The sequence below is a fragment of the Falco peregrinus genome, chromosome 8, assembly GCF_023634155.1.
Source record: "Falco peregrinus isolate bFalPer1 chromosome 8, bFalPer1.pri, whole genome shotgun sequence".
NCBI lineage: Eukaryota > Metazoa > Chordata > Aves > Falconiformes > Falconidae > Falco > Falco peregrinus.
The window spans coordinates 44,127,663-44,141,304 of NC_073728.1; the positions used below are offsets into that span (position 1 = coordinate 44,127,663).

At 37.3% G+C, this 13,642-nt stretch overlaps 1 protein-coding gene across 10 annotated transcripts in view; it reads right to left on the bottom strand.

Annotated features, from left to right (window-relative positions):
* WDSUB1 (WD repeat, sterile alpha motif and U-box domain containing 1) overlaps nt 1–13,642 on the bottom strand; it is a 32,067-nt gene that overhangs the window by 11,654 nt on the left and 6,771 nt on the right. For 8 of the 10 annotated variants that reach the window (XR_001226710.3, XR_008748540.1, XM_055812878.1 and 5 more), the window contains 7 exons: nt 12,590–12,774; nt 7,994–8,086; nt 7,117–7,210; nt 4,856–4,889; nt 3,208–3,248; nt 3,010–3,116; nt 1,958–2,137 (listed from right to left, as the gene is read on the bottom strand). Coding sequence is in view for 8 of the 10 variants with exons in the window: in XM_055812878.1 (XP_055668853.1) it covers nt 1,958–2,137; nt 3,010–3,116; nt 3,208–3,248; nt 4,856–4,889; nt 7,117–7,210; nt 7,994–8,086; nt 12,590–12,774 (734 nt within the window). In the remaining 2 variants the exon portion in view is untranslated. The remainder of the gene's footprint in view (nt 1–1,957; nt 2,138–3,009; nt 3,117–3,207; nt 3,249–4,855; nt 4,890–7,116; nt 7,211–7,993; nt 8,087–12,589; nt 12,775–13,642) is intronic. The other 2 variants (XM_027785227.2, XM_027785231.2) reach the window with 2 other exon arrangements.

Consider the following 13,642-nt stretch of genomic DNA (forward strand, 5'->3'; position numbering starts at 1 on the left):
CAATCCTTGTCAAACATATGAGGCTGTAATTTCTAGTCTGTGCCAATTATACTTGCAGAATGACATGCAGAAGCAGAAACACAACATTTACCACTTCAGAACTGATTGATCTGAATGATTTTATTTGGAGACTTTGAGTAGTATATTTCATTATTTTGTTTTATAAATGTCTTTTATATAACCATTGAAGTGTAACTCATTGCTTCACATTGTGTATGTGCTGGTTCATATTTGTGGAGTAGCTTATGTGTATTAAGGCGATAAATTATTTCAGTTAGAGCTTTTTTAAAAATATCTTATAGCTGCCTGATACCTGTGAAAATCTGATTCCTTATCTTATAATCTTATGATGCGTATTAAAGTACCTGCTGAAGAAAAAACATGGCAAAAGACCCAAGTATTGAGAACAGAGACTGAGCAATGAGCATTTTACCTGATAATGAGAAAGAACATATGGAAGCTACTTTAGCTCATATGTACAATCAATCCTCACTGCATCCTTTTACGGCAAATGAAAGAGCCAGAAAGTAACAGTTTCCCATAAATAGCCTGTATTCTACATGTGCTCTGTCTAAAGCCACATCTATCCTTTGCGTCTTATAACCTTACAATGGGCTCTTACAATTCAGATTTTATTTCCTTATTTGTCTTTGAAATTGTTTTTGATAGCATCATTACAAATCTATCAGGCAACACATGCTTTTGTTGGTTTTTTTTTCCCCCCAGACAACAGGTCAGTTCTCAGCATTGGTCAACACTGCCTTCAGCTCTCACGTAACTTTCTAGTCAGCATTATTTAATTAGCCTCAGACAGAGGTTGCTGCAACATTAAGCTACTCCAAATGTGTGCAGAAACTGATGAAGCTAAGTATCTTTTGTGGATGACAATTCCTGACAGATTCCCAGCATCTCTGTTGACTTCTAGAATTCAACAAAGCCAGTTGATACACAGAGATACTACGAGCTTATACAGACCAACAGCACACACTCATGCACACATAAAAAAAGGGCAGAAGTTTCCCACAATCAAGAATACTAACTTCTAAAAATAAAATAAAAAATACTTTTTGAAAGGTTTCTTAACTCGTTCAGCCTTTTGCTATACTTGATCTCATTTTGGCAGATGTACCAGCACCTAATTTACACCTAAATCTAGCCATCAAAACGAACAGAGAATTTATATTCAGAAAGTTCCCGTGTAGTTCACCATCCTTAAATTTCTTATTTCAGCATAACCACTGTGGAATCATTACTAATATGGCACTTCCTTGTGATTCCTTCTAAAATGTAATCACAGTTTTCCAATAAAGTGACAGGACAATGTACTAACGAGGACACCTAATGAATTATAAAGTGTCTGAGCCAGGCAAACTTTGCTTGATCCTTACTAAATGTCAACCTCAAACACTTCATCGCCAAAGTAAGTAAAAACTAAAACATACCTTATGTTTTTCTATTATGATAACAGTACGCTATAAGAATTTCACTGCTAAATTCAAGGTTGTTGACAATATAGCATTATAAACATGGCACTTCTGCAGACTGACAGGAAAAACTATAGTGTGCCTTATTTACCAAAGTCAGAATCATTAATTGTATACAGCTTAATGATACAAGATCTGAAAATGAAACCAGAAACAAAAGCAGGTAAGACCTGCTTTTATATATACTACCTATTACATACATATAATTATATAATATAACATGGCACTGTTGGGGGAAGTGCATTTTATGTCTTTAGGTATAAGCAACACACACACACACAAATAAACAAAAAAAAAAAAAAAAAAAAAAAGAGTACTGCGAATAATGTGACATTAGGGATTTTTTATCAGCCCTGGTAATGAAATAAAAATGCATTTCAGGGGAAAACAAACCATGTATGGAACCCCTCACTCACTTTCATTCCAACATTTCACACATACTCTAGAAACTATTTGGATTTCTGTAATCTTACCAATTTTTAATTCATTAGTCAGACCTTCTTTAGTAAGATTCAGTAGTTCCTTGCCATCAATGTTATTCATTTTGAAAAGCTCAACAAAGTCTGCTAAGTCTTGTGCACAAAGCCAGGCTGAAACATCATCCTCTGACCAGTCCTTAACAGCCAGCTTAGATTCATTTTCTACCATATTTCCTTTGGAAAGATAAAAGACAGTTAAAAAACAAACCCAACACCCCCCAACACCCCACCCCCCAAAAAAACTCAATTAAAAATAACCCTGTTCTAAGAATGATGGCCAGCAATGAATGCTGTTTTTCAAGTCTTCTCAGTACTACAGATTCCCCAGTATCTAATAAAAGAAATGCTTATTAGACATTATTTCACTGGGGGACAATTATTTGGGTTTGTCTTTTACATATCAATTTTCAAAGTTTAGAGGAATTTAACCTCTCAGACGCCTACCTTTCTGTCAAATCTGAAGTGAACTCAAAGACAGAAAAACATCACCAGACACTGAAACCAAGTCTCACACCTCCTGAGAAAAACAGACTGAAGTCTAGACTTAACTGTTGTGCTTTGAACAAAGATCTATGTACCTTCGTTCCACATACTTTAGGTGCTGATATATCTTATAACATTAGTTAGCCTGTTTTTTTCACCTATAACAACTGGTAAGCTGTATTTCTTGTTGATAATTATGCTTGCAATTAATGTATTTTCTGTTTAACTCATCACTAATGATACTTGTCCAAAAAATCCTTCAGCACTCTGGGAATAATATTCACCCCTTAAATGCTGTCCAGAGAGTAAGAAATGGCAAATGTCAGAAAAGAAGATATAGCAGACTAATAAAATCAAAATACTTCTAGTACATCTTTCATTTAAAAAACAAGAATACCTCTGTAGGATGTTAATAAAATCAATTCAGAGAAAAGATAAATAATGTGCACATAGTCCTGAGGTTACAAACTAACTGCATGTAAGAAAAAGCGGGGTTTCTGCATCTACAGAACATATTCAACAATATTGTGCTTTAACAGATCACAAATACTTCCCACACCAACCTGCACAGGGTTGCTTAAGGTCCAACTGCCATATGTTCACAGTTTTATCCATTGAACCTGTGGCAAGTAACGGACTATGTGGTGCAAAACCACAAGTTGTAACGTATCTACAAATAAAAGTGTGAAAATTCACAAGAAAAGGATTTAATTTCTTTTATATATTAACAGTAAAAGAGAATAATCATACTGGGTTCTTACCTGGTATGCTGAGACAAAGTATGAAGGATATTGCCAGTACTCTGTAAAAGAATATGTGATTTAAATCTTAAAGAATAAAAAGAAAGTTCATTCATTTGTATACTTTCTTTCAAATTAAGGAATAATGTTGCTTCTTGCAAGATGACAGTTTCCTTCGGAGAAGTTATACAACCTTGCCAAAGCTGATCAGCAGTAGAGTCAGAAATGCATCTTGAATTTCCAGCTTGAAGCCCCCTGTTCAATTCACTGGAACACTCCTATCCTTCAACACCAGCCAACACAGAACTTCTGACACAACAATGCCAGAAATACCAACTGAATTAATTACATCCATTTGACTGGCTGCTCATGAGGATAAAAACTTTTCTTCTACAAATCTAAGATTAAAAATGACCAAAAGTGAAGAGGTAAAATTCAAACAGACTTCATGCTACAATCCTTCAACTGGGCCAATAATTAATCACATCTGTGGTTCTCCTATTTGGCCACTAGATTCCTTAATTTCCATAAGGTTTTAACTTAAAATTTGAAAGATTTTCCCTCTTAGGAAAGATACTGTTTCTCTGAGGGGTACCAACAGGCTGGAAAGACAAAAAGCAAAGTTACTCTGAATCACTAATTGATCAGTCAGCACTCCAGTTTTCTGAGCTGTCCAATGTGAGAAATGTGCCCTATTTTAGGGTGAAATCTCTCTCCCTCCCATGAAAGCTTATTGCCCCCACTTATGAACAGCTATAGAAGTTATTGTCCCACCTGGTAAATACCTAAGGCCACAAAAGCTGACAAATAGCATTAAAAAAATATTTATGCTGTGGTTGTCTGCATCTTTCAATTTTCTGAGGTTCCAAAATCTGAGGGACTTCTTACATACCTGTCTAAGCTTGAAAGTACTAAAATAATTGGGCCAAAAATTCAGAAGGTATAAATTAGTGATCCTGGTGACAAACCAACCCTAACTGAGGAACCGTATTAGTGCAACAGTATGTGCAGAACAAGCTGGAGCTGGAGAAAGTTAAAATCTGTTCATCTTTCATTTTCAGCAAAATTATTATTATTTTTAATACTGTAAAGTACTAAAGCCAAATGCCACTTAACAGGTAAACCATGAAAGATGTAATAACAGTATCTCAGAAAATGCCTAATTACTATGTTTTAAAGACATTGTCCTTAACATAAAAAAATTCTTGAATTCTTTATTATGCTTCTATTTCATGTGCAGCACTTTATATATATATTATATATATATATATATATGAACTAAAGAATGTCTATGATCACCATTCCCAGTTTTATGTCAAAAGCTACAGTTCCTTCTGCTTTGGAAGCTAAGATAAAGTTAAGTAACAAATATCTTTCTATTTCGGTATGAAGATGAAGATAACATGTAAGTATGGAATTCATTGAATAATACTCTATTGTAAAGAAATCAAATAACAACCCCCTCAAAGAAATCTAAATAAAAAGTGAAAAAGGCTGATCAATTGTCAAGAGACATTTCTCCTTGAACTCCGCCCCCTCCCGCAATGCACAGTAAATATTTTAGGTTTATTTAGTTTCTATTCTTTCGTATTCCTTTACATTGATAAGACACGGAAGCAGTGCTGATACTGAAAGACAACAATCCAATGAAGTACAATGTTATACTTACAGTTTCATATATTATGACACACTTGTCCACAGACCTTTCAAAACAAACACACTGACATTAAAATGATGCAGACAGGAAAAAGCAAACTATTTTTAATTAAGAAGAGGAAGAAAACAACCTTTTCCACAAAGAAAATGAGCAAACAGATTTCTGAACACTACTTTATGAAAAGCTTAAATATCTAAATCCCCTCCACCCATGCCCACCTTAAAACAACACTACTGATTAGCTGTACCTTCAGCATGGTATTAAATACAGTGGTTAAATATGAAAACTCTGCACTTTCACAAGAATTTGACATAGAGTATTTGCACAGTGCTTATGAAAAAACTGGCCCCCACTCCCACTGCTCCCCACTGTCTGTACCGTACCTACTCTATGTCTTTGTAATCAGTATTTGTAAAGCAGATCCACAGAATCTGACTCTCCCTGATCTAATCTCAGCACTTTGTTTTTGAAATCTTTTCATTTGCAAAGCAAGCTAGAGGAAGTAGTGTAATGAAATGCATAAAATGTAGCATTGAAATGCAACTGATAGATAAAATACTTCATGAAATACAAATTGCATAGTTATTTACCACGACAGCAGTGTTTCCTGAAAGACTTTATGGGATAGACATTTCACTATGACAATGGAAACAAAAAAAATAAGCCATATATCTAATGGAAAATAAAATAACTCTAGAACACAAACATTCATAATAATCTTCAAATACTGAAAAAAGACTCTCAAAAAGAATATAAAGCAAAACATCATAAATTTGACATTTTTTGACATAGTGACATTTTGTCATTATGCCATTTTTTTAACATAAAGCAAGCTACTGTCTCCTGAGGTTTGTATAGTTTTAAGTTTATTTGCGGGGTATTGTAGTCTTTTCTTTTTCCCTTGGAAGACGTCATTTTCTCCATTTAGAAAGTCTTTGCAAAAAAGACAAAATTCAGAGTTGCACCATTTTATTTGTTATTTCAAGTCACCCTTAGAGAGTTTAGAAGTGATTAAGCACTTTTCATGAGAAGTGCAAAATAAAAGCATACAGTCATTAATATTCATACAAACCTAAAATACTATATACTTTATTTATAATCTCTTTCAATAGCTTGATCCCTGAGGAAAGTCACCAGTAACCAGCTGCCAGTTTATCTTTGTGTTGCTGATCAACAACCATTTGAACCTGACACTCCCATCATTTTTCTGCACAGCTTACTGTCCACTTTTCTGACCTGCATCTCCCCAGTTTCACTGTAAGATTACACTGGGAGTCTGCATCAAACACCTTGCTAAAGGTGAACAAAAAGGTGCTGACGTGTGCAGCCACACCACTCTCCCCTTGTCCACACAGCCAGCCTTCTCATCGCAGAAGGCAGGCAGGTTGGTGAGGCTCAGTTTGCCCTTGTTCAATTCCTGCTGCTTTCCCCAAACACGTTGTCCTTGGAAGCAGCTTCCAAACCCACTGGAAGGATCTGATCCACAACCTTCCCAGAGACTGGAGTCAGGCTGACTGGCCTGAAGTTCCCTGGAGCCTCCATCTTGCCTTTCTTGGAGGTAAGTGTGACATTTACATCTTTTCAGTCATCAGGAATCTTTCTATCACCTCCACCCTCCTGGGTCTTTCAAACATAACAGAGTGACCTAGCAATGACACTGGCAACTCCCTTATCAGTCTCTAACAGAGACTAATAATAATACAAGTCTCTAACTGATGGTTCATGACTAAGTTGGGCCTTAATCATTATTCTGTTACAGGGCTGACATCAAAACCACGTCTACAGTCATGCACTTTTTATGGAAAAAAGGCTTATGTTGCAGTACGCTGGGTGTGGATCAGTGAAGAATTTTTTTTATTTCAACCAAATCTATCAGAGACAAAAATCTCAAGATATTTCACTTTCTAAAAAGTTCCTGAAAGTGCCTGAGTACAAAAGAAATCCTAAATGGTGTCCCAAAGAGATGGTAAGACTGTAATGTAGACTTGTATTTTTAATAGATCCACATAGAAGGCCACATAAATGCCCCAAAACCAGGAAATCATGAATCTCATTACATGAGAACAAAGCTTGCAACACCCTTATATATCAATCACCCACAAGACACAAACCAATTGGAAAGACACTTCAGGAGTTTTGGAGGTCACAGAACTATTCCTTAATTACTGGAAATACATTTGAACTTTCTCTTCTGAACATTCTGATTTACAGTACTGAAGCATTAACCTGGACAGCCACGAGCATGAAATTTAAACATGTAAAATACTGCTTACCCTGAAGCTAACATCTGCCCATCGTAAGAAAATGCACAAGCCAGAACTGGGGCAGAATGTCCACTCAGTGTGCATTTGTATTTTAATTCAACACCTAAAATCAGAAAAAGTAAATTATTACATATGGACATACCTGACAAGGTATAAGACAAGCCACTTTTAGAAGCGTAAAGCTGCACCAAAGATCAGTCTCTGTGACATACCGTCTGCAAGAAAAGGGGATAAAAGATCCCAGAGACAGCTTAACATCTCTGACTTCCTCACTTTGTAGTCTTAGCATGTCTAACTGGTTTAGATAATTAAGTGTATATTCTGTACACACAATATTCGTCCTTATATACTTCTACATAAAAGAGATCACAAAACAACACCCACTGAAGATGTTTTTGGCCATCTGCCTAGTCTCTACACAGCAGTCACACATCTACATTGCAGTTTTAGCAGGAGCCAACGCTGTTTTAATTTCTCCAGCTCTTGCTCAAGGGCCAAGACATACTGAAAGATGAAAGGCAACCTCTCCCTGGCTTGGTAGATTAAGAGGTTTCAACCTATCAACCTGCTCAAAAGGCACAGTAGAAATTATACTGGTTACACAAAGTTACAAATACTAATTAAAACCAAATATTTATGATAACATTAAGTTGGAAGGAACTGGGGGAATTTTTAAAAATATATTTACTTTTACAATTATTGGTAAATAGATTACTGAATAAAATCTACAGGGCCCAATGTTACAAAGTGTTGCACACCTTAGCTGCTCTTCTGCTAAACAATTAAAAGAAAACTTTCAACTTCAACAATATAAATTTGATCTTAGATGCAAATTGCCACTAAGACTTAAGACATTGGAATATGAAAAAAGCATCTCCATACACACCTATGAAATCTGCAAACAAAATAAGCCAGAGTTTGATCTGATAATCTTGACCACAAGAAGCCATCTGGAAATATGTGAATTCATGTTCAACATCTGGTAAAATTCAAATATATTAATGGCAATCAGAAGCACTGAAAATAACAGCATACCAGTAAACTACATCAGCATTCTTACACTAGAATTTAGTACATTTCCTTAATCTCAGTACTACTTTTAAAAAGTGTTAACAAAAATAATTGCAGAAGTTCCAAGACCATTTAGAAATAAGGAATAGTTATCTCTGCTACACTGTTTCCTGAACAAGTACATAAAACCAGAATTGGGCTTATATTTTAAGTTTTCTTGATAGTAAATATTTGATTTCTTTATCCACTGAGTGCACCAATATAATCTTCCAACATAAATTTTACAGTTGTATCCATTTCTTATACAGTTCAGTAGTTCTCAAACTTAACCACATACTCTCACATTTTGTACATGTGTATCTGACAGGCTATTTTCATAATTTTAAATGTTCAGTTTTTCACTTTTATAAACCAAGTGAAATACTGTATTAAAGATTAAACACAACAGTAATATTTCTACAGCTTTCCGCTCTCTATTCAGCCAATATGAACATTTTGGAATTATCACGTTCCATTCCAAATGTGTTATTTCAGACTGTCAAGAATATTTTTTTTATTTGTAAGTCCAGTGCCAAATTTTTTCTGCTCTTCTACTCCACTGAGCTGGATGCCAGCCTGACACAAGCCACCATAACAATCCTTCAGTGGCATTACCTCTGCTGGTACCAAGTCTTAGAATTCCTACAAGAACTAGCAGGATTAAGGCTGGAAATCAGAAATTTTTTTTTTCTTTTCAAGACTTTTTAAGGGCTCATCTTTCCAGCTCTATGGTTAACAGAAATGTCAAAATATTTACGTTGAGTGTCTTACAAAATTACCTGAGATTTTAACCTCCATTTTTCCACCACATAAAGTGTATTTTAATTTCAAACAGTTACAACAATAAAATCCTAGTATACATTGTTCCTGTGAACAAATAGGTCTATCAGAACTACTGGGACTGTGGCAGATCTTAGGACTCTACCTCCAATCTGTTAAAATCAAGCGTCTTGCAGAGATGAGTAGCACACATTAGCTATCATGTTGTAAAAACATGTTTCTTGATAACTAAGAACTTGGAAACTTGGTCTGGATAAGAATTCTGTCATGATGCACAGACTTCAACAATATTTTACAAGTTACCAACTTGTTAATGGGGTATTACAGTGTCGTACATGTAGAGCTCTTTGAGATAACTTGGGAGAAGGACAGCACACTGTCTTCCACTGAGGTTTGCTGGAAAATTTTAACAAGATCTGCCAATTTTTTAATGAGTATCGCGAGGTAATTTCACTGAAGTTTACTTAGGAGCAAGGCAGCACTGAAACTTCGCAGTCAGATGGGAAAGCCTGCACAGTGTTGTAACTGCTCTAGATCTGACAATGCAACTGTGACTGAATATACTTCAAAAGCAGGAGGATCATCTATTACAAATGCTGTAAAGAACAAAGAACCAAAACTCTGGTTCTAATTTTGCTCTAAACTGAGCAGGTAAAGAGAGTCTAAATCTAAACCAATCTTTAATTGTACTGGATAAGCACTATCTGTATGGATGTTGAATCTGCCAATAATCCTGTAAATTTCAATCCTTGGTGATTAAACAGCAACACACAAAAAGGGAAAGTGCTGACTTTCAGTAACATATGGCTTAAATAAAACTAAGAATGATCACAAATCAGCTAAAAAAATCCATGGTGTAGGATATACTTGCTTTCTTACCTATTTCACTCTATCTTGGCAGAAAGCTGAAGGTTTGTAAGATACTTTTTTAAACCAAGAGAATAATCCCCACAGAACATGGAGCGGTGGAAACTGCACTCTGATCTGTTTTAGCTTCAACATGTTCCTTTGCCCTCAGAAGCAATTCTTAGTTCCCGATGGAGTTTTTTGGGTAGTACTTTCGCCAAAAAAGATCTAGAGGTGTTATTTAAAGATTAATGCCCTTTCCATGGTGACAGGTTAATTCAGTGTTGTCCCTACACCTTTCAGTGGGCACCCATTTGATTTGGTATTGTCAGTCACTAATTCTCTGTGCTGAAGTACATGGTCACATCCTACTTCCTCTGCCTTCCCCTGCTTCTGTCCTGCTTTTTTCCCTACTTCTCCTGCTTTCTTCCTGCTCTGTACCACCTTTTTAAACAAGGTGGTACACAGATAGCAGCACTCCACAGACTCACAGGATGGTCTGGGCTAGAAGGGACCTTAAAGCCCACCCAGTTCCCACCCCTGCCCCGGGCAGGGACCCCCCCCAGCCCAGGCTGCTCCCAGCCCCATCCAGCCTGGCCTGGAGCACTGCCAGGGATGGGGCACCCACAGCTGCTCTGGGCAGCCTGGCCCACCGCCTCGCCGCCCTCACGGGGGAGAGGTTCTTCCTGATCTCTGACCTGCATCTGCCCTCTCTGCGCTCAAAGCCACCCCCGTGCCCTGTCATGACATGCCCTTGTAAAATGTCCCTCTTGAGCTTCCCTTTAGGCACTGGAAGGCTGGTTATCGCTATGTTTAGCACTGAAAGATGGAAGTGGCTGCTCAGTTATAATTTTGGTACCTTTGCACAAGCAGCTCGTGTACTCTGAACACAGAAGCCTTCATACCTTTACAGAGACCGCTTTGTCTCCATAGTAGATCTGGAAAGCACAAACCTACAAGGTTGTTAAGACAAGTTGGAGTATTACCTCCTAAATCTGACAATGAGACTTCTGCCCAGTTTCCCAACCTCCATCAAAAGTAGATGACTACATGATTTTCCAACTCTTCTTAACACTTTTATATGACAAAAATTCATGCAAATTAACCTTTCAGCTTTTCAGACTCTTTAAATATTGCAAATTCTGAAATATTTATGTTGTTCAACTATGACACTTTCCTGTACTGCAATTAATTTCTTCCAGGGTATTTCAAATAGAGGTTCTTGTTGTGCAAATGTTTCATCCCACTATACAAGCTATGCAAGCTTAGACATGCAACTCTTCGGTATTCCCACACAATTATATAGGAAACCTGTGCTGCAACATAGCTGTACTGGTTATGGCTGGGATAGTAGCTCCTGCAGTGCTGTATTTTGCATTAGTGACCAAATCAGAGTTGATAGCACAGGGATGTTTTAGTTATCGCCAAGTAGTACTTGTGCAGCCTCAAGGGCTTTTCTGCCCCTCCCCCCTCCCCACCAGCGAGCTGGCTGGGGGGCACAAGGAGTTGGGGGACACAGAGCTGCGACAGCTGACCCCAACTGACCCAAGGGAAATCCCATTCCATATGTCACGGTGCTCAGCAATAAAAGCTGCGGGAAGAAAGGAAGACATTTGGAGTTAAGGCATTTGCCCTTCCAGGCCATTGTAACTGCTTTCTTGGTAATGGCTGCAACCTGCCTGCTGATGGGACGCAGTGAATTAATTCCTTCTTTTGCTTTGCTTGCACACACAGCTTTTGCTTTCTCTATTCAACTGTCTTTACCTCAACCCATGAGTTTTTGCAATTGTGCCCTTCACTCTCCCCCTCCCACTGGCGTGGGGAAGCTGGGGGACTGAGCAAGCAGCTGCACGGGGCTGAGCTGCCCATCGGGGTTAAACCTCAACAATAAAAGCCTGTACACACAAGTGCAAAGCTTTCCCTGAGACAGCTGGAAGTTTAAATACGCAGTTTTCAGTATACAGTTTTTGCATATACAGAAATTTAGGTTCTAATTATTTTAGTTCCACAGAAAGCTTTACCAATGTGAAATGAATGAAAACTGAACATAAAATGCAACGCAGCCCTGGGAAAGGCCTACATTATGCATGCTTTATGTTTTTTATTCTAATACCTAACCATATACAGAAATATAAGATTTCATTTTCAAAAGAAAGAGCTTAAGTTAATGTCACGACAACTGTGAAGAACCACATAATGACAAAATTGAAATGCAGCTTATACAGCGAGGTCAGCCAAAACCACTATAAGACATTTGCACAGTACCACATCTTAACACATGAGATTCTGGGTGCACTGCTCCCCCAGATTCCTCCAACTGAGACAGCCAGGTGCAGGAAAACAGTCTACCTATTAACATCCCACAGCTCAAGCATTTAGCTTGGTATTAGGTTTACAGTTCTCTGCTTTAATCCAGTCCTGCTCCTTGGAGAACCAAAGTACGAAAGAGTAAAGTGAGAGTAAGAGAAAGGTAATCAAGCATTGCATCTTCTAACAGCTTTGTTAGACCTGGGAGATGGGCAGTGTTTGTAAGTGAAGTCTAAGTATTTTCCAAAACTCTGGCAGGATAATTAGCTACTGAAAGCTATCATAAGCATGCTAATCACCTTGTTTGTTTACCAAGTACATTGCTTGTTATCAACTTGACTGCAACTTTTACTTAAGAATATTCAAAATATTCTAAAACATCAGTTCTTCCCAATGTAATTTGTACTTGAGCACTGATGACAAAAAGATGAAAACAAGAACCAGAGAGAAATAACTCTTTTTTTTCCATGTTCCTCCCCTGATGAGTCAAGTAACTAACCAGAAATTGGCTGTGAAGAAATATCACAGCAGGTAACACCAAGATCATGTGCTTTTTCGTTATACAGGCATCTCATTTTATCATCCCAAATGGTTAAATCACCACACGATGATCCAGTGACAAAGAAATTTCCATTAGGAGAAAATGCACAGGCCACCAAAGAACCATCTTTAACATTCCCAGATCTGAAAAGCAAGAGTACATCAGATTTGAATTTAGTGTAAGTAATGTTCGGAATACGTGATCTCTAAAATACAATCTGACAACAGTAAGCCAAACTGTTCTAATTTTTGCACTTTGGAACTTGTTAACAGAAGGCAAACTAACTCACGCCACCTGTGGAAAGAGACACAAAATAACCACAGCTGCAGGAACCAGGACCTGCCCTTTGACTGCTGGAGGAATAATGGTAGATGGCACCCCAAGGCAGTAACTTTAACTGAGTGATAAAATACTTTTCAAACTGAAGACAATCTGCACGGACTTTCCATTTGAAAGGCACAATGCACTGTTAAAATTCTATAGCAGGGTAAGTTTTAAAAGTCAAAGATAAATACACAACTGTCAAAAAACAGGTTTTCAAGTACACAATGGGGAAAAAAAAAGGACTCCCACAATTTCTTCTGTTCTTAAAAGACAAAACAGAACACCTACTAAGCCATACAACAAGCTGTGACTGAATAGAATATTTTGTGATTAATGATACAGGGTTAATTTTGGACTACTCATATACAAGAGAAAGCAATGTGAAAAAAAATATTTCTACATTTTAACAAGTCAGCCAAAGCACTTTGTAAAACTGATCTTAAAAGAAAATTCCTAACAGATGTGGAAGTGTGGTAGGAAGTGAGGTCAACCTAACACCCTTTAGTTTATCTGGTAGTAACCTAAAGTCAGTTGAAAGTGTCACACTCCTTTTAATAGACACTATATCCACCCCAGCATGCACAGTTGAATCTTTAAGTGCAGGGAAAAAATCACAGCTATAAGCAACAGTCATACAGCAAGAAATGTCAGTCATCTTTACTCCATCATTGTATTTAGTAGAACGGC